At 39.8% G+C, this 18264-nt stretch overlaps 1 protein-coding gene across 1 annotated transcript in view; it reads right to left on the reverse strand.

The window, feature by feature from the left end:
- Positions 1–2843: 2843 nt before the first annotated feature.
- Positions 2844–18264, reverse strand: part of armc3 (armadillo repeat containing 3) — a 34079-nt gene continuing 18658 nt past the window's right edge. The window contains exons 11-19 of the mRNA NM_001001246.1: positions 16302–16551; positions 15914–16050; positions 14592–14760; positions 14406–14506; positions 11104–11199; positions 10080–10163; positions 6373–6582; positions 4974–5136; positions 2844–3121 (exon numbers count right to left, since the gene is read on the reverse strand). Of these exons, the coding sequence (NP_001001246.1) occupies positions 2915–3121; positions 4974–5136; positions 6373–6582; positions 10080–10163; positions 11104–11199; positions 14406–14506; positions 14592–14760; positions 15914–16050; positions 16302–16551 (1417 nt within the window). The 3' untranslated portion in view covers positions 2844–2914. The remainder of the gene's footprint in view (positions 3122–4973; positions 5137–6372; positions 6583–10079; positions 10164–11103; positions 11200–14405; positions 14507–14591; positions 14761–15913; positions 16051–16301; positions 16552–18264) is intronic.

Raw genomic sequence — 18264 nt, forward strand, 5'->3', positions numbered from 1 at the left:
CCCACTGTGGGTGTGGGGGTAAAGGGCACACGGGCAGGCAGCGTTCCTGGCCAGTCAGCTAATTATTGCGCTGATAAGCGTCTCGCCAGAATAAGGAGAAGAGCGTTTAATTATAGCGAGTGTGCCGGCGGCTGCTTCTGGGTTGGGGAGTATAAACAATAACAGGCTGAAGGATCTGCGCCTTGTACTGCGCATTCGCTGATACTGGCGCTAAATCACATCTAGTTACATGCCCCTAGGTAGGGGCGATTATTACCTTTATTTCTTTTATTGTCCAGCGACCCCTTCCTCTTGTATCTTTCCTGAATGATAGTGCTCCCTGTGTGTTCTGTCAAAGGGGTTGCCACCTTTAAACTATGTAAAATAGGGGTCCCCAACCTTTTTTAAACCCATAACCCACAATTAAATATTAAAAAGTTGGGGAGCAACACAAGCATGAAAAAGTTCTTAGGGGGTGCCCAATAAGGGCTGTGATTGGCTATTTGGTATCCCAATATGGACTGGCAGCCTATAGGACACTCTGTTAGGCAGTACACATGGTCTTTATGCATTCTAGGGGGAGATTTATCAACCTTGGACTTTCTTTTTTTTCACCATTCAAGTTTTTTTGTGCTAAAAAAAACCTTAAAACTCAAATGTCTGGTATTTATTAAGTGCAAAAAACGAAAAAACTCCAATGTAAAAACTCCCATATACAGTAAAAGCTTGAAAGTTCCTATAGAAGTCACAGTAGAGAGTGCTTTTCTGAGACAATATGGAATCGGTCTTTATTTTTATTATTATTATTATTATTATTATTGTTTAGCTTTTTATTCAGCAGCTATCCATTTTGGAATTTAGGTGCTGGTTGCTAGGGTGCAGTTTAACCTGAACAGGCTGTGGTTTGAAAGAGAGACAGGAATATACAGTAAATAGAGGGGGGCCTAAATAGAAAGATACGTAATAAAAAGTAACAATAACAATAGATATGTAGCCTCACAGCAATGGATGTTGGGCTGCCGGCCTCCAGTTAAGAGGTGTAACGAGGCAAAAGAGGAAGGCAAATAATTAAGAAAACTATAGAACTAAGAATAGGCCAGCCTCACTGCACAATGATGTGTAACACAAACAATCCGGAACTGAAAATGCAACTGCTGAGGATGCAATCAAATAATATAAAAAGCAATTAGTGATTATATGACTTACACAAATATTTGCACGATTATTGCTGTTAATATCGTGCTGCTGTTTCCCCTTCAGGCTACGTGGAATTGTCAAGGCTTGATATACAATAATGAATAATAAGGCAGGCATCAGCTCACCGGATATGTATTTATATTTCTTTTTTTTTATGCAGAAAATATCAAATTTCAGACCGTTACCAACAGTCGCATATACAGTTTCTTTTCCTGCCTTACAGGTATTTTGGGGTTATTCCATATAACACCTTTGTTCCATCCATTAGCAATAAATTAAAGGGGATCTCTACAAAAACATACGCTTTAGCCTGAAAGAATAGGTGATTCTAAACAACTTTCCAATATACAGTCGTTATACATTTACAATGGTTTTAAAATAATTTGCAAACATTAATTACTACTGAAAGCAGCCTTTTCCCTTTTTTTGTTCTCTTGGTCGGACTCTTGAAACATTGTAGCAGAAGGCAGTTCTCCCCCAGGCCCAGGTCTGTCAATCAGCCGGCTTCTGCTACATGGTGTCAGGAGTGCGGACAGGCAGACATTGCTTTTAATAACAGAACATTGAACATAACTTATTAACTTATTTCATTAAAGGAAATTAAACCACAACTTACAAACTTGGTTGGAGCAAAGTGCAAGGGTCACAACATTTGTCCCCCCCCCACTTTTTTTTGTTTTTTAAATAAGCCTCTTTAGCCCCTGCGCTGTTGCATAAGCATGTGTGTGTGTGACATGGGGGTCGGCCAGGAGTCATATCTGCATGGAACACAGCATCTGTGTTGTTTCAGACTAGACTTTTTGTATTTGAAGGCTAAACAGTATTTAATGAGTAGCAGAATCCTGGGAGGTAAATATTCACACACGTGTTGTACAGATAAAGTGCACAATGGTTCCTTCCACTTACTCTGTTTATGCCTTACCACAGTTTGTTTAGGTGCTTCACTAATAAAACAGGATTAAACTGAACTCCTTTATGGACACTACAGGCAAGGTCAGGCAGGTAGTAACCTTCACATGCCCAACGCATATACACAGAGAGCAGAAGATATTGCTGCAAATATTGATTGGCGTGGGGGCTGTGTGACTTCACGTTTATATTTGCTAAAGGTATCACATTTGTTGTTAAAGTCCCCAAAAGGTATTAAAACTGACAAACTGTGCAGAGGAATTTTTAATGTTCCTGTTACCGAACAGTAATGTTCATAATCAGTCATAATATTACCAGCCCACAGCAACAATACATTATGTTTTTATTATATTTTAATTAATATTTTTTGGTGTTACTGTTCCTTTAAGAATGGCGGCAAATACAGTTTCTTTTCCTACCTAACCCAGACCCTAAGGTTCTGTCCTGAGGAGTATTGGGAAAAGCATTTATCATATGTGGAATACATTTGTCATAATGATGGTAACTGTACTGTGTGGAGTGATTAGGACTCATTGTGAACATTGCTTTTTGGTCACAGGAACATTGAAATTCCTCTGCACAAATGCTCTGCAGTTCATAAATATACTGAAAGGTTAATTGGCTCCCGATGAGGTTGATCCTAGTGAGTGTGAGAACTGGGGCAGTAAATGATAAATAAGCTCTGTACAGGGCTGCAGGGTATGTTGGCACTATTTAAATACAGATTCCTAATAATACACAACATTTCATACCCAGAGTGCTAATGTAGCAGTTTATTATGACAGCAGAATGTAATTGACTTGCTTCTGTTGTACAATAATGGGGACTGTTAGATGTGTTGGTAGTTATCGGCATCAGCACTTCCATGCACCAGCAGTCGGCCAGGCTCAAACATTAAATCCACTACGTAGGTTTTAGGAGGAGGAAGGCCTCTTGTTATCTCTTGCAGGGAGCCAGTCAGTCTGACCTCATTCCATGCCCGCCCATATTCACCACGGATAAGGCACGAAGAAATGCCAACTCTGTCTGCAAGGACCTGGTTATAAAGATAATTAAGAAAAATTACTGCAAAAATTAAAGTCATTCTTGGTGATACAGAATTCATCATTTGTATGGTATCTGTTCTTTGCCTTCCTTCTACCAGGTGTTGCCTCTGGGCAGGCCTTATGCCCTCTCTTTTATTTGCTTCTGTTAGTTCTGTTCCCAAATAAGTGATCCAGTTAGCTGCAGCCTTAGATGTTTTATATAACAGAAATATTCTTGTGGTTATTTCTGATTGGATGATACTGTAAGGGTATACGGAACTCTCTCTCTCTCTACCTCTCACTACCTGATTAGTGGTGCTTATAATTTATTAATAATGCACATTATTAAATAGGTGCGTGTTTTAAAATAACATGTGGGGTAACAAACAAAACAGCAGAACAAACCAGATGAGGCAAAGAATTAGGCAGCATTTTGCAGTATTATAAAGGGATTTCAGAGTAGCAAGTAACCATATGACCATTAGATGGCACTGGTAGAACTGACAAACTCTCAGCAGTATGTACCCAATAAATGAGTGCAATAATAGCGCCCTTAATTGAGCAGGCCAAAGCAAACAACAAGTTTATTAAAATTCCCCATGAAAGGTCATGGTCGCTGTGTATAGCAATTGAGTATAATCATGCATGCACAAGAACTACATGACATTATTAATTCAATTGAATAATAGGGGCTCCGTGTTATAACCAATGTACAGTTCCTTTGTTAGACTCCAGTGCTGCTGTTATGCTAGTCTGTACATGCATGGCTTTAGACTGAAAATCTAGATATTTATACAGCTGCCATAACCATTTCATAGGAATTTAGAGCCCATTTTTGCTTGCCATGGTTAGCAAAGGGTTTTGGTATTTATGTTGGATTCATTGCTCTGGATTAACATTCAGATAAAAGTAGGAGCAGGCAGTAACACCACCCCATTCAGCTACAGAACAGAATGCCAAGTGCCTGGTTGGCCTATTCTGTATGGAATTATTCAGCCTTATCCAAATTGTCTCACAGCCCAGTAAGGAGCATTGTATTTCAATACAGTTTAGCAATAATAACACTAAGCAGCGCACCCACTGGTGCTCATCCTAAATACTTGTGCCCAGGCCTGGACTAGCAATCTGTAGATTCTGGCAAATGCCAGAGGGGCTGCTGTAAGATGCCACTGACGGTCACTATTTATTGGGCTGGTGGGAGGCTGTTTGGGTCTCTGTGTACTTGAAATGCCATTGTCTATTTTGAATCACAGACTGAGCCTGCAGACCTAGACTGGCAATATGTGGGTTCTGGCAAATGCCAGAGGGGCTGCTGTAAGATCCCATAGACAGTCACTATTTATTGTGCTAGTGGGGGGCAGTTTGGCTGTACTTGAAATGCCAGGGCCTATTTTGACTCGGGATTTTGGCATGCTGCTGCCATAAGGCAAGGTGAGAAACTCACCTATTGTGGCATTGCCCGGCAAGTTACCAGGGGCAGCAAAAAGCCACTCCTGATAACTTCAAGAGTCGAAATTCTGATTATTTCTTTATTAGCCTTTCCTTAATTATATGCACTGCCACTGGAATTTGATCAGTGGCTGCCCTGGCCAGTGGGTATGCCTCAGCTTATAGGGTATTCCAAGAAAATGGAAAACTCAAAACTAGCATTCCTTCCCTGGATACTTTGTGCCAAGCAGTGCTGGCATACCTTGCATACCTTATACTTACCTAGCCACAATCAGGGAAGGGAGGTCAGCAGAAGCGCCAATGATTAACGACATGGATCAGGTCTAGGTCGGCAGGGCCCACTGTTTTATTCCCAATGTCCAACCTGGTGCCAAGGCACTTTCACATTAAAAAAAATATATATATATTACATACCTTGAAAAGCAGTGCTCGGTGATAGAAAGTCCCTTTCTTTATTTTTCCAATGGGTATGACGTTAGATTTAAGAGCAAACTTAAGTTCGCTAATATGAAGCTCCCAGCTGAAGTCATGCAGCCGCTCTTTTTCAATTGGTCCGCCCATCTTTCTTGCAACGAGTCTGTATAAAGTGGTGGCAAATTAAGCTTTTTATGTCATTTTTCAAGTGCCATTTAAAACAAAAGTAGCAAACTGCCATAGAGTGATTGCTGTAATTGCAGTCAGTGAATTAAAATGTTAATGTATGCAGTGACTGAAGCACTTGTCTGTTGAGCTGCAGTTTATACTAACAAGGGTTATAGAGAAGCTTAAAATGAAATCAGGTTTAGATGCAAAACCGCAAAAAATGTAACTAATGTTTAGATTATATGGTATAGCAATTTTAAATGTGGGGATAAATTGTTAAAATCATATTATTTTGTCAGTGAATTGGCACCCAGCCTTTATATTTAGTGTTTATATTCACACAGGGGTACCAGCGTAGGTATAAGTGTGCCTATACCCATAGTAAGTATAGGCTGTGTCTGTGCCTGGCATCCGCTTCATATCTGCAGTGCTCACAGGGAGCCAAAGAAATAGACCCTCAGAATAAGGGTGCTGCAGAATAGTGCCAGGTATAAATGTAGGACGAAATGAGGGGAGATAAAGGGGGGCAAATGAAGTCATTTTTATAAGGGATTCCTTCAGCCTGCATACACTATCAATGCCTTTCATTGCCATGGAGTCCCTAGCATTACATACACCGTGTTTACTTTCTCCAGAAGCACAGAGGGTGGTAACTAAGGAACTTTTTCTCGTTTGCCTTTATTGTTATTTTGTCTGAATTCTGAAATGTTATCCTTCCTATTCTGGCAGTTTCCAATGTGGCAATGAAAATGCTGTCTGTCAGGAATCACTGACCGCAGGAAAAAAATAAAATTACAGAGAGGCTTCACTTTTATTGTAATTCTTATTTTTTACTGCTTTTTTTCTTAGTTCCTATAATATTCATCCTTTATATATTATGATTTCAAACTGCTCCCTGGTTGGTAGAACAATAAATACCTAGCAACTAGATAACCAAGCCGAAGAACTGCAGAACAAAGCATATAAAAGATGTAAAAGACCAAATAACAACCACTCTAAAGCTGGCCATATATTATAAGGTCTTTCCCCGATATGTCCACCTAATGATGGGGATACAGACCACCTGGGCAAGGACTTCATCAATGAGCCAATGCAGTCCTTGATCAAATGGGAAAATCAAACCTAAGGCATACGCAGAACTTTGTTTTCCAAAATTGGACGAAGTTTCCTGTGCAGAAGGAATGGGCATTTGTGTAGTTAAAGCTGATAACCAGAGTGATACTGTACTTACTTGGCCAGTTCTACAACTTGTTCTTTGATATCTGAGAGAGGAAGGATCATTTTGGAGGCCTCGGTTAAACAGTCATTTAATTCTTGGTCATATGGTGGCTGCCAGTCTTTATTTTCAGAAACTATTAGTGACTGATTCTGCAGAAACTGAGCCACCTCCTCTTCTTCTTTTGGTTTCTCTTCTTCTTTCTTTAGTCTCACCTTTCCTTTGCTAGAAAATCATGTAAAGCATATTTTAGACTTCACATTTATATATAAACTGCCTAAACATATCAAAGAAATATACTGCAATATGGCCCAAATCTAGCATTGTGTCCAAAACCACCACACCTAGAGAGAAGCATTGTACTGGTAGCATCATTTAGATATTTCTTTGGTGAGTTTTAAGCAGAGCAACATAGCAAGACATTTCCTTTCTCACCAACTTAATTTTCTACAGCCTGGGTGTAGACTGCCTGAATGAACAGTAGGTGGCACCGATGTTTCACATTCATTATACAATTATCACTGTAAAAACTGCTTATGTCTTGAAAACTTAAAGTATATTATTAAAGAAATAAAGCTTAAAGAAAAGGTTCATCACTGAGCAGGACATTGGCCCCAGATATAAGACTAAAGTAACCCAAAGTGGCTAAAGAACAGAAAGTTGAATGTTCTACAGTGGTTGAGGCCAGTGTCGGACTATGGGCCCACTCTCCAAAGTACTTCTGCTCAACTCCTCACTCAACCTCTATGTTTTCCTAGTTTTTTATGTTTACATACTATAATCTATTCTTCTTTATATTAATTGATGTGTTCCCATAGAGAATAGGAAATGACCAAGAATAAGGCCAAATGATTAGAAGCAGGAGGGCCCACTGACACCTGGGCCCACCGGGAGTTTTCTAGGTATCCCTGTGGGCCAGTCCGACACTGGTTGAGCCACAGCGCAGTTTGAAATTTGAGGTGCACAGTCATCTGACTAAAATTCTGCCTTTCTAGCAATACATGTTTAGGCTTTGATTCTCCTTTTAAGGGAATCTCCACCCAGAGAGTGAAAAAAGGTCTGGACTGGGATTTAAATAGGTAAAATAGGTAGGGACTCTTTGGGCTACCAGCCCAATAAATAGTGACTGTCTATGGCATCTTACAGCAACCCCTCTGGCATTTTCCAAAACCCACAGATTGCCAGTCTGGCCTTTCCAACATTTATTACTTGTGATTTTTCAATATACAAAATATACAAAATTAGTATCTGTCTAGATGTTTATATGATCTTTATACTATTGACTCTGACTCCTGAAATAATGTAGCAGAAGCCAGTTGATTAACAGACACAGAAGTGGGTATTGATTTATTTATTGAGGTATGGTGTTGTTATTTAACATATATGGGAAAGCAAGTCTGTCTGTTGGTGTGTTTAGTAAAGTAGTATTTGATGGCGGTCTGCCATTCCCCAATAAAATGAAAGTAGGACTGGGCACACTAGGAGTCAGTTACAGTACGTATAGTTAGCCACTTATTGGCACAGAGGTGCCTGAAGGAACACTGTGCATCTTCCCTAGTCTGTGTTCCCACAGTAATGGCAGAATTCCCATCTGACATCTGTATCCAGTGATCTCCTGGCAAGAAGTGACTCGGAAAAACTCCAACTATGTGCTGCTTTGTGCCAAAGTAAGCAAGAGCGCAGTACTTAGAAATCATTTTATTCTACATAGACTGGCAGCTAAAGGCATCCATTATGCAACCTTATTGAGTCTGTACTGAAGGTCAGAAAGTAAAAAACAAAGTGTAAAAAAAAAACAAACCTCTAAACAAATTGTTAAAGGGCCAGTAACACCAAATAATGAATAGGTTTTGTATGCATAATAAGCAACAATTCAAGTTAAAACTGGGCCATTGGGGCACGTGTTCACACTGTGGATAACAAAGAAGCCCAGTAAAATACAATGGTACTGGTACCTCAAAGCCTTGAATGTTTTTGATTTGGAGTGCTGGTTAAATAGCCAGGAACAACAGGAAGTTAAAGAGTCCTAAATGCATTTCTATATAATATCCAAGTAGGCTGCACATTTGAAAATTCACCACCACCTTGAGAAAATATTTTTGAAATCATCAGCCATTTTTAGGGCAGGATTTTTGGAAGGGGTCATGAATATTTATTCTTGAAGGCTCTATTGAATGCAAAAGTGCCTAAACTGTGAAGCTGGCACCACTGGGAGGGGGGCTTGGTGGGAGGGCTCACCCTGAAGGCTAGAGAATTGGGAACAATGGCAGTTTGCTCTCCTAGAAACACCTTAAAGCCCAGACGAGGGTGAGGCTTGGGGAAAATTTGTACTTGCTGTGTTCTTTAGATTCACTTAAAGGTTGAAAGCTAAGTGCTTAAATATTCTGTAGAATAATATGAACTGGAAATTTTTTTAAATACAAAATTCTCAAGATATATAAATATGTATAAACAAGCAGGTGTGGGAATGGTCGTTTCAGTCACAGATTTGTGCAGACAAAGGTGTTGGCATGGTATGGCGGTTAACAAGCTCATTACCCAAGCTGTTTATTTACTAGATGTAAGTATTTTGATATTCTGAAGAATCAGTAACCAGACTGGGGCATAGCCCCATATAAAGGGGCCCAGACTGGGGCATAGCCCCATATAGAGGGGCCCAAACTGGGGCATAGCCCCATATAGAGGGGCTCAGACTGGGGCATAGCCCCATATAAAGGGGCCCAGACTGGGGCATAGCCCCATATAGAGGGGCCCAAACTGGGGCATAGCCCCATATAGAGGGGCTCAGACTGGGGCATAGCCCCATATAAAGGGGCCCAGACTGGGGCATAGCCCCATATAGAGGGGTCCAGACTGGGGCATAGCCCCATATAGAGGGGCTCAGACTGGGCCATAGCCCCATATAGAGGGGCTCAGACTGGGGCATAGCCCCATATAAAGGGGCCCAGACTGGGGCATAGCCCCATATAGAGGGGTCCAGACTGGGGCATAGCCCCATATAGAGGGGCTCAGACTGGGCCATAGCCCCATATAGAGGGGCTCAGACTGGGGCATAGCCCCATATAGAGGGGCTCAGACTGGGGCATAGTCCTATATAGAGGGGCTCAGACTGGGGCATAGCCCCATATTCAGGGGCCAAAAGCAGTGGATAGATTAAAGCTCTGTTAGGGTGGGATTTATTGAGACTGCATGTTTGCATTGCTACAGGAAAGTGAAGGTTTTGATGACCCTGATGTAACTGTAACATTGGTTTGAGCTAAGGGGGGACTGACAATGTCGGGCTACAAATGGAAACTTGAGTTATTAATGACCACATTATTTACTCTGTTCTTAATACTATAGAGGTCATTTACAACCTCTTGGGGACCTTACAAAGTGCAAAAAATGTGCGCAGTGCATCTGTTTTTCCACTTTGCACACTGCATTCTGCTATTGCTGAATTGCCATAAGCCTCTTTGCTTAGTTTAGGGGCAGTAAGTAGATGAATGCCTTACCACCCCCATGTCATTCAGAGCACCGGAGGACACAGGCAACAATGGGGCCCTTTCCTTATCACCCTCCCTGTGGTAGGCAGTAAGGACAGAGCTAGCCTGTACAGCATGGTCATTCCCTGGGTAGAAGTGCTGCCGAAATGTGCTCCCAGTATTGCTCTTCCACTTCTGCCAGGGGGAATTGTAAATGACGCCTTATATCTGGATACATAGACTTAAATAATCCCTTACCTTCCTTTTTCTTTAGAAGCACTTCTCCCATGAGATGATGGGGTTCTTACAACAGCCTGTTCTGGCTTTTCTTCAGCAGGAGCCCTGAAAGCAGAGACATGTCATGAAATATATTTATGCAAGTTATTGTAATTTAGTTTTAAAATGGACACACGTCCATCGAGTTCATCCTTTTGGCCTAAATAAAAACATGTAAAACCTGCCTAACTACTAGTTCCAGAGAAAGGCAAAAAACCCATCTGCAGCCTCTGCAATTTGCCTCAGAGGAGAGAAAAGAAACAGAAGAGGGAGAGGATTGAGGAAAGGGAGTGATCTAGAATGAAACATGAGGGAAGGGGAGAATATGGAAAAAGCAGATAAAAAGACAGGATTAAATAAGGAAACATAAGAATATAATGTATCATGTATACATTTACAATATATCTGGCACATTGCAGGGAGCTAATATTTCTGTATTATATGCAGAACACACTCAGAGGTGTGTGTCTAGGGAGCATTCTGCTGGCGTATTTAACACTACAACTCCCCTCATACCTCCTGTGTACTGAATAAAACATATGATTGACTGGGGTCAGTGTGCTACAATGTATTGTTATTGCTTATCAGGAGGGAAGATGATGGCACATGGGGAGATTAGTTGCCTATGGTTAAATCTTCGCTACTGTGGGAACTAATCTGCCTAAAATGCTATCCCACTGGCAATGAAGTGAATCGGCAGTGGGAAAACATATGTGATGTGATTCATTTTCCAAACATTCAGGGGAGATTTGTTGCAGACAGAATCCCTAAAAATGCTAAGAGAGCTGGTTCTATTGTTATTGTTGTTGCATTCTTAATTATTAAATTCAAGCTACGGGTTGGGTTAAACAGATATGAATAAATAAAAGTAACTCTAAATAGCATAAGGAAAGATAAAAGGTGAAAAAAACAAGTGACAGAAACCCTAATCCCAATCTTATTAATTGCTGCTTGTAAGTGCAGAGCCCACAGAGGGAGAAGATGCAGAACATGGCAATGTTCTTACCCTGCTTTCTCTCTGGAAGCATTTCGACTGTAAGAGGATCGTGCCCCAACTGATTCTTGCTTCTCTTCCGCCGGAGGTGCAACTGCCGCTGGGGCTCTGAGAATACAAGATATTTTATTGCTGAGAGGTTCCTGCATTCAAACAGCAAGTTATTAAGTATGGTTGCAATTGGCACTAGTGCCATGTGTTTGTCAGCATGGCAACTGTTTGATTTGGTTATATCCTGGCATGATGAAGGTGTATAGCTGGAAATATATAAAACCTTAAGACTCCTTCCCCACTACAATTTCCAAAATGCACCCCACACAGAGAGGGCTGCAAACAAGCATGTTCACAGGAGAATTACAGGGGCTAACATACTAAGTTGCTTAATGGCACCAGTACAGTTACCCATAGCACCCTATTGCACCCATTAAAGGGGCGTTTCACCTTTACGTCACCTTTTAGTTATTAGAAAGGTCAATTCTATGCAACTTTTCAATTAGTCTTCATTTTTTTCATAGTTTTTGAATTATTTGCCTTCTTCTAACACTTTCCAGCTTTCAAATGGGGGTCACTGACCCCCTGAGCTAAAAAACTATTGCTCTGTGAGGCTACAATTTTATTGTTATTGTTACTTTATATTACTTATTTTTCTATTCAGGCCCTCTCCTATTTATATATCAGTCTTTCATTTAAACCATACCCTGGCTGCTAAGTTCATTGGGATCCTAGCAACCAAATAGCTGCTGAAATGCCAAACTGGAGAGCTGAATAAAAACTGAACTAACTAAAAAACTACAAATAATAAAAAATTGAGACCAATTGCAAATTGTCTCAGAATATTACTCTCTACATCATGCTAAAAGTTTACTCAAAGGTGGACAACCCCTTTAATGAACATATGCATGTTTTGTTTGTTGCTTTGTAAATCTGCCCATAATAGCCAGTGAGACTTTAAGAACCAAGAACAGAGGTGTAGACAATGATACCTATATCTGAATTCATTTGTTTAGATTCATTTTTAAGATATCACTGTAAATGTAGATCGAACTTTATTCTTAGAACAGGGGATGTTGTCAAATCTATATCCCTCCAGCTGTTTTTAACTTGGAAGCATCTAGTGAGACTTACAGTAGCTTGAGGCCTGTGAATGTTGCTTTCCTGTTTATAAAGGTCAGACGCCTTGCAGTACAGGTGAAGGCTATCCTGCCACAGGCAAGTGTAAATGAACAGCCTGACCCCGGCTCTATCTAGCCTTTCCACCTATCCCCACAGACCGGAGCGTGAACCATAAACCACAAATAATCATATCTGATTTGTCCACTAAAAAATACTGGAGAGAACCAAAATGGAATGATCTTATTCTATATAAACACTGTATTATTTAGAAGTAGTCTGTTATGTATTAAAGTTTATACACAATAAATCAGTGTCAGGGAAAATATTCTTATATTAAAAATATATATAAGTGACAAATGCAAGCAATTACATGAATATAAACGTTTATTTTTATTTATATATATATATATATATATAGACAGACAGAGTACCGCACACATAGGGACTTTGTAGAAAAAACAAAAATGTTTTTTCAATAAACATTTTTGTTTTTTCTACAAAGTCCCTATGTGTGCGGTACTCTGTCTGTCTACTGAATTATTTGACCAGCACCAAGGGCACTTGCTTTATTTAAAGGGTGTGCTCCTCTTTTGTTTCTGTATATATATATATATATATATATATACACACACACACAGAATGTGATTTCCTTTTTTTTTGTAGAAATAAAACAGTACCTTGTACTTGATCCCAAATTCATAGTATAAAAAATCCTCATTGGAGGCAAAACAATCCTATTGGGTTTATTTAATGTTTAAATGATTTTTAGCAGACAAAGGTATGGACCAAAATTACAGAAAGATCCCCTATTTTGAAAACCCCCAGGTCCCAAGCATTCTGGATAACAGGTCCCATACCTGTATATAACTGCCCTATGTTTTGTTAATGAAATCAGCTCCAAAAAATCTCCCACCATTTCCAACAATTACTTTCTGTTCGTCTATTATCTTATTAACTATTAATATACACATATGCAGGCTTTCCCATTAAATTGCTCTTCCTCCATAGTACTTCCACAGACTCTGTGGAAGGAGGCAGAACAATCCTATTGGGTTTAACTGATTTTTTAGTAGACTTAAAGTATGGAGATACAAATTAGAGAAAGATCCCTTATCAAGAAAACCCCAGGTCCCAAGCATCCTGGATAACAGGTCTCATACCTGTACCTTAAAGGAGAACTAAACCCTAAAAATGAATACGGCTAAAAATGCCATATATTATATACTGAACTTTCTGCACCAGCCTAAAGTTTTAGCATATCAGTAGCAGCAATGATCCAGGTCTTTACAAATGTCACAGGAGCTCCCCATCTTGGATTCTATTAGGTGTGTCAGTGACACTGCACATGCTCAGTGTGTTCTCAGTTCAGCTGTTGAGAAGCTAAGCTTAGGGGTTGTCACAAATTATCAAGCAGAAAATGATGCAAATTTTACTGGTTTCAGAGCTGCCATGTACTAATAATCTCTATTATTTACTAATCAGCCTTATGTTGTGACATTTATATTCTATATATACAGTATATAGTGAGTGGCTCCCTAAGCTCAGGTAAGTGCCAGCACAGAGCAGGGGATCAGCAGAAAAGAAGATGGGGGGCTACTGGGGGCAACTTTGGGGGCACTGTGGGGGCCTTGGGCTGGTACAGAAACCCAAAACATAATGTGCAGCATTTCTACCCTACTTCTTTAGTTAGTCCTTGGTTCTCCTCAAGTCTGCTAAAAATCATTTAAAGTGAATTAAACCCAATAGTATTGTTTTGCCACCAATATGGATTCCTACAGTTTAGTTACGCCAGGTACAAGGTACTATTATATTAGTACACTGAATAAATACATATTTTAAAAAAATAATTTGCTTAAAATTAAAATTATTGGAGATGGCCTTCACATTATTCTGAGTTTTATAGATAATGGGTTTCCAGACAATGGATCCCATACCATTGAAACTGGTGCATTAGATCATTTATATTTATCCTGAGAGATGTATTATCTCAAAATGAATGCCAGTCCCATTGAAGGATGTTTGTAAATTTTCCTGTGCCTTAGGAATTAGGTGGATTAAATCTAATTTGATCAAATTCAATATATTCCATAAAAAATCTATACAGTTCATAATGATTATTTGTAAAATCTGCCTCTAAGTGCCGGGTGTTAGAACGAGTGAGAGGAAAATAACTCTTTAATGAAATAGTTTGATATACTTACAAGTCAGGACTTTTTGCATTTATTAAGATAACGGCACGGTTCTGATTCAGCTCCTGCTTGCTGAGCTCTTCTAAAGGCAGTAATTTTGCATCAGGCTTTATCTGTAGAGATAACGTATTTACTGCTGTTAAGCAAATCTAAGTGAAGTGCTCATATTCTTTTACTATTATTGTTATTGTTACATACCCTACCACAGTCATAAAATCCATCTTCAATGAGGTTGCTGTAAGACAGGTAGCCCTTCTGACTGTACTTTAGAGGCAGATTATTATCGAGCAGCTTGTTGAGAGCCCACTCGCTAAAGTTGTTTCGGCGACTCCTGGAGAGGTTCAACTCCTGAAGAAGGTCCAGAGCCCTAAATATTTCACAAAAACAACAATTACAAGATGGGTTTTATATGGATTATAAATTAAGTGGTCTCATAAATTAAGCTGCTTTTCTTTCTTGTTGAGACTGCCCCAGGGGCCCCGCAAACATGTCAGGGGAGGGACACCTGCGGGCGGGGGAGCGCCAACAGGGGTTGGATGTCTGACAGGGGGGCGGCTCAGTCCAACCCGGAACCTTGCAAAAAATGAATATTGCATATATTTGCATTCAGAATTAAAGGAGGTTCATATTTTATATACAGGTATGGCATTCATCATCCAGAAACCCATTATCCAGAAAGATCCGAATTATGGAAAGCCCACCTCCCATAGACTCCATTTTAATCAAATAATACAGAATTTTAAAACTGATTTCCTAATGCGGGCAGATATCGATAGTGCTGGCTGGAAAATTGTTTGTGTGTTCAACTGCTTTGAGAAGTTCAGTGCCATTCTGTTCTATGGGGTGTTAAAGTTTATCTGCAGCACTGAGCTCTAGCACCCTTCCGAATCCTTAATTCTTAATCCACAATACAAGTGGCAAGGGCAGCCCCGAATTTGTGATCCAGGCGCCCCGAGGCTGCCCCCCCAACCCCCCCCTCGCGCGGCAGCGAGCGCAAGTGCACATGCACATACATTTCATCTCCCATACGGAGCAGTGGGGAGAGGTCTCCATTGCTCCCTATAGGAGCAAAATTTTAAAATTTTGTTGCGGCGGGGCGGCATGAAGCCCCTGAACTTTGTGGCCTCTCCACAAATCCGGGCCTGGGCAAGGGGATACAACATATAAATCCAGCCTACACAAACAATAAGAACAAAAAAAGTATCATTAAAGCAGATATATGTATTACTACAACTACCTTTAATAGTACTTGACCTATTTAGAGGAACCATGCAGGGATTGTGGGCACTAATCATAACCCCTTTACTGGAACTGAACCTGCATTATGGTGAGGTTTAATGGCTCCAGTATCACAGCTTTCTTGACTTAGATGCGAAATGGGCTGAAATCATGAAATACCCATTGGGAGAAATCAGTGCTTTCAGTTCTCTCAGGAGGCAGACACATTTACTATACACAGGGCAGCGTTTTATGAATAAAGCAGGTCAACACATTGTAAAACTGCTGCTCCTGTTACTCACCCTAATTTGTACAGTTCAACTGCTGTCAGCTCATCACTCGCACACACCGCCACTGCCCAGCAAGCACTGCGCCGCACTTCATTATGGTCGCACTGAAGAAGCTTTACCAGAGGGGGCAAACCGCCGGCATTTCTTAACTAAAAATAAGTAATACTGGTTTAATTACTTTGCCATTGCTACCAATTTTTATTTAACAACTCATTATACCTGGATAACAGGTCCCATACCTGTATAGTACTTTAAGCAGAAACAAAAAAAAAATCTGTTATGATGCTTTAATAAGTAAATAAGTGTAAATGTGCTGAAGTGTGTTGCATTACATATTTATTAAGAAAGAAATCATTACAATGCGATTAGCTTTATCATTTTTTGAAAGAAGGAAACTTACATCAGTCCTTATGTCTGCGTCACACGCAATGGAGGCCACCGTAAGAGCTGCCTTGCTGAGAACCATATTGTTTGATGAGTGCAGTGGTTCGATCAAAGCGTGCACCAAGCCGTGGGTTTCTAAAATGAGCCGCAAAGGTTCCTGAGCAGCCATATTAATAAGGACAGTGCATGCGTTCATAATGACCCCGTCTCTTTTATCTGATAGGAGATTAATCAATGCGTCAACACCGTCAGCCTCAGCCACGGCACTGATTGATGGAAACAAAACATGAATTATACATATACTTTACTAACATCAGTTAAAGCGACATTCTAAAGAAAAGTGCATATTGATCTCATGTGACTCTAGGGACCCCCATGCTAAAAGCAATATTCTAAGCAGACTCACTGCTGTGAGTGGGAGTGTGTTACACAACATGGTGCGTCCTGTGCCTCTCCTCACTATGAATAAGTGCCTCAGTATTAACTGACGTTGGAATTTGGCTTTGTGGTGTGAAAACCAGTAAGGTGCAAATAATCTCATCAGAATGAAATAATGATAAATGTAACCTGGGTGGTTTGACAGAAAATCCAATGCCATAATGAGCAGATTAAACACAGACTCTTCATACTGTGTATTTATTAAACTGTCGTGGAAGTTGTCATTCTGACTGCCCAGACAGAGATAATGTAAATACAGGTATAGAATCTATTATCCAGAGTGCTTGGGTCCTGGGGGGGGTTTAGGATAAGGGGTCTTCCATCATTTATATCACTGTGCTTGATGTTTACTAAAAAATCATTTAAACATTAAATATACCCAATAGGAGTTTTTTGCTTCCAATAAGGATTAATTATATCTTAGTTGGGATCAAGTACAAGGTATTGTTTTATTATTATAGAGAAAAGGGAATCATTTAACCATTAAATAAACCCAATAGGGCTGTTCTGCCCCCAATAAGGGGTAATTATATCTTAGTTGGGATCAAGTACAGGTACTGTTTTATTATTACAGAGAAAAGGGAATCATTTAACCATTAAATAAACCCAATAGGGCTGTTCTGCCCCCAATAAGGGGTAATTATATCTTAGTTGGGATCAAGTACAGGTACTGTTTTATTATTACAGAGAAAAGGGAATAATGTAACCATTAAATAAACCCAATAGGGCTGTTCTGCCCCCAATAAGGGGTAATTATATCTTAGTTGGGATCAAGTACAGGTACTGTTTTATTATTACAGAGAAAAGGGAATCATTTAACCATTAAATAAACCCAATAGGGCTGTTCTGCCCCCAATAAGGGGTAATTATATCTGAGTTGGGATCAAGTACAGGTACTGTTTTATTATTACAGAGAAAAAGGAAATAATTTAAAAAACTGAGCCTAAAGGAGATGGCCTCCGCATAATTTGGAGCTTTTTGGATAACAGATCCCATAACTTTATTTGTGCATCTCTCTTTCCCTGGGTCTGACTCACAACCCCAACTCCAATCTCGCCAGGAGAGTGGAGACTGCAAACAGCTAGACAGATGCTGCTTTCAGTAGTAAATAAAAATTGAACGTGTTTATCACACATTAAAAACATTTAACCTCTTCTAAGTCACAGATTTTTAGAAGTGTATTTATCAATGGGCGAAAATTAGAGTTTACCATTTGACAATTACACTTCTAAAAACCTCATAGGAAGGAATAGAAATGGGTGAATTTTTCTGTGGTGAGGTCATTAACAGTCATTAATTAATGTTTAATTAACATTAAATAGGCACTGGGAACACTCATATCAGCAAGTCTCATTTACTAACCCAGGGCAAATTTGCCCCAGTTCAGTGTCATAGAGGGCAACCAATCAGCAATTAGAAATCAAAATATTTACTACAGGTAGAATAAAAGCTAATCTCTACACAGGGGCATATCTTCCAATGATATTGTATGTGTGCCTGCTAAGCATTGTATTATTTATGTATTAATTATGGAAATAACT

This window comes from Xenopus tropicalis, chromosome 6, assembly GCF_000004195.4.
Source record: "Xenopus tropicalis strain Nigerian chromosome 6, UCB_Xtro_10.0, whole genome shotgun sequence".
Lineage (NCBI taxonomy): Eukaryota > Metazoa > Chordata > Amphibia > Anura > Pipidae > Xenopus > Xenopus tropicalis.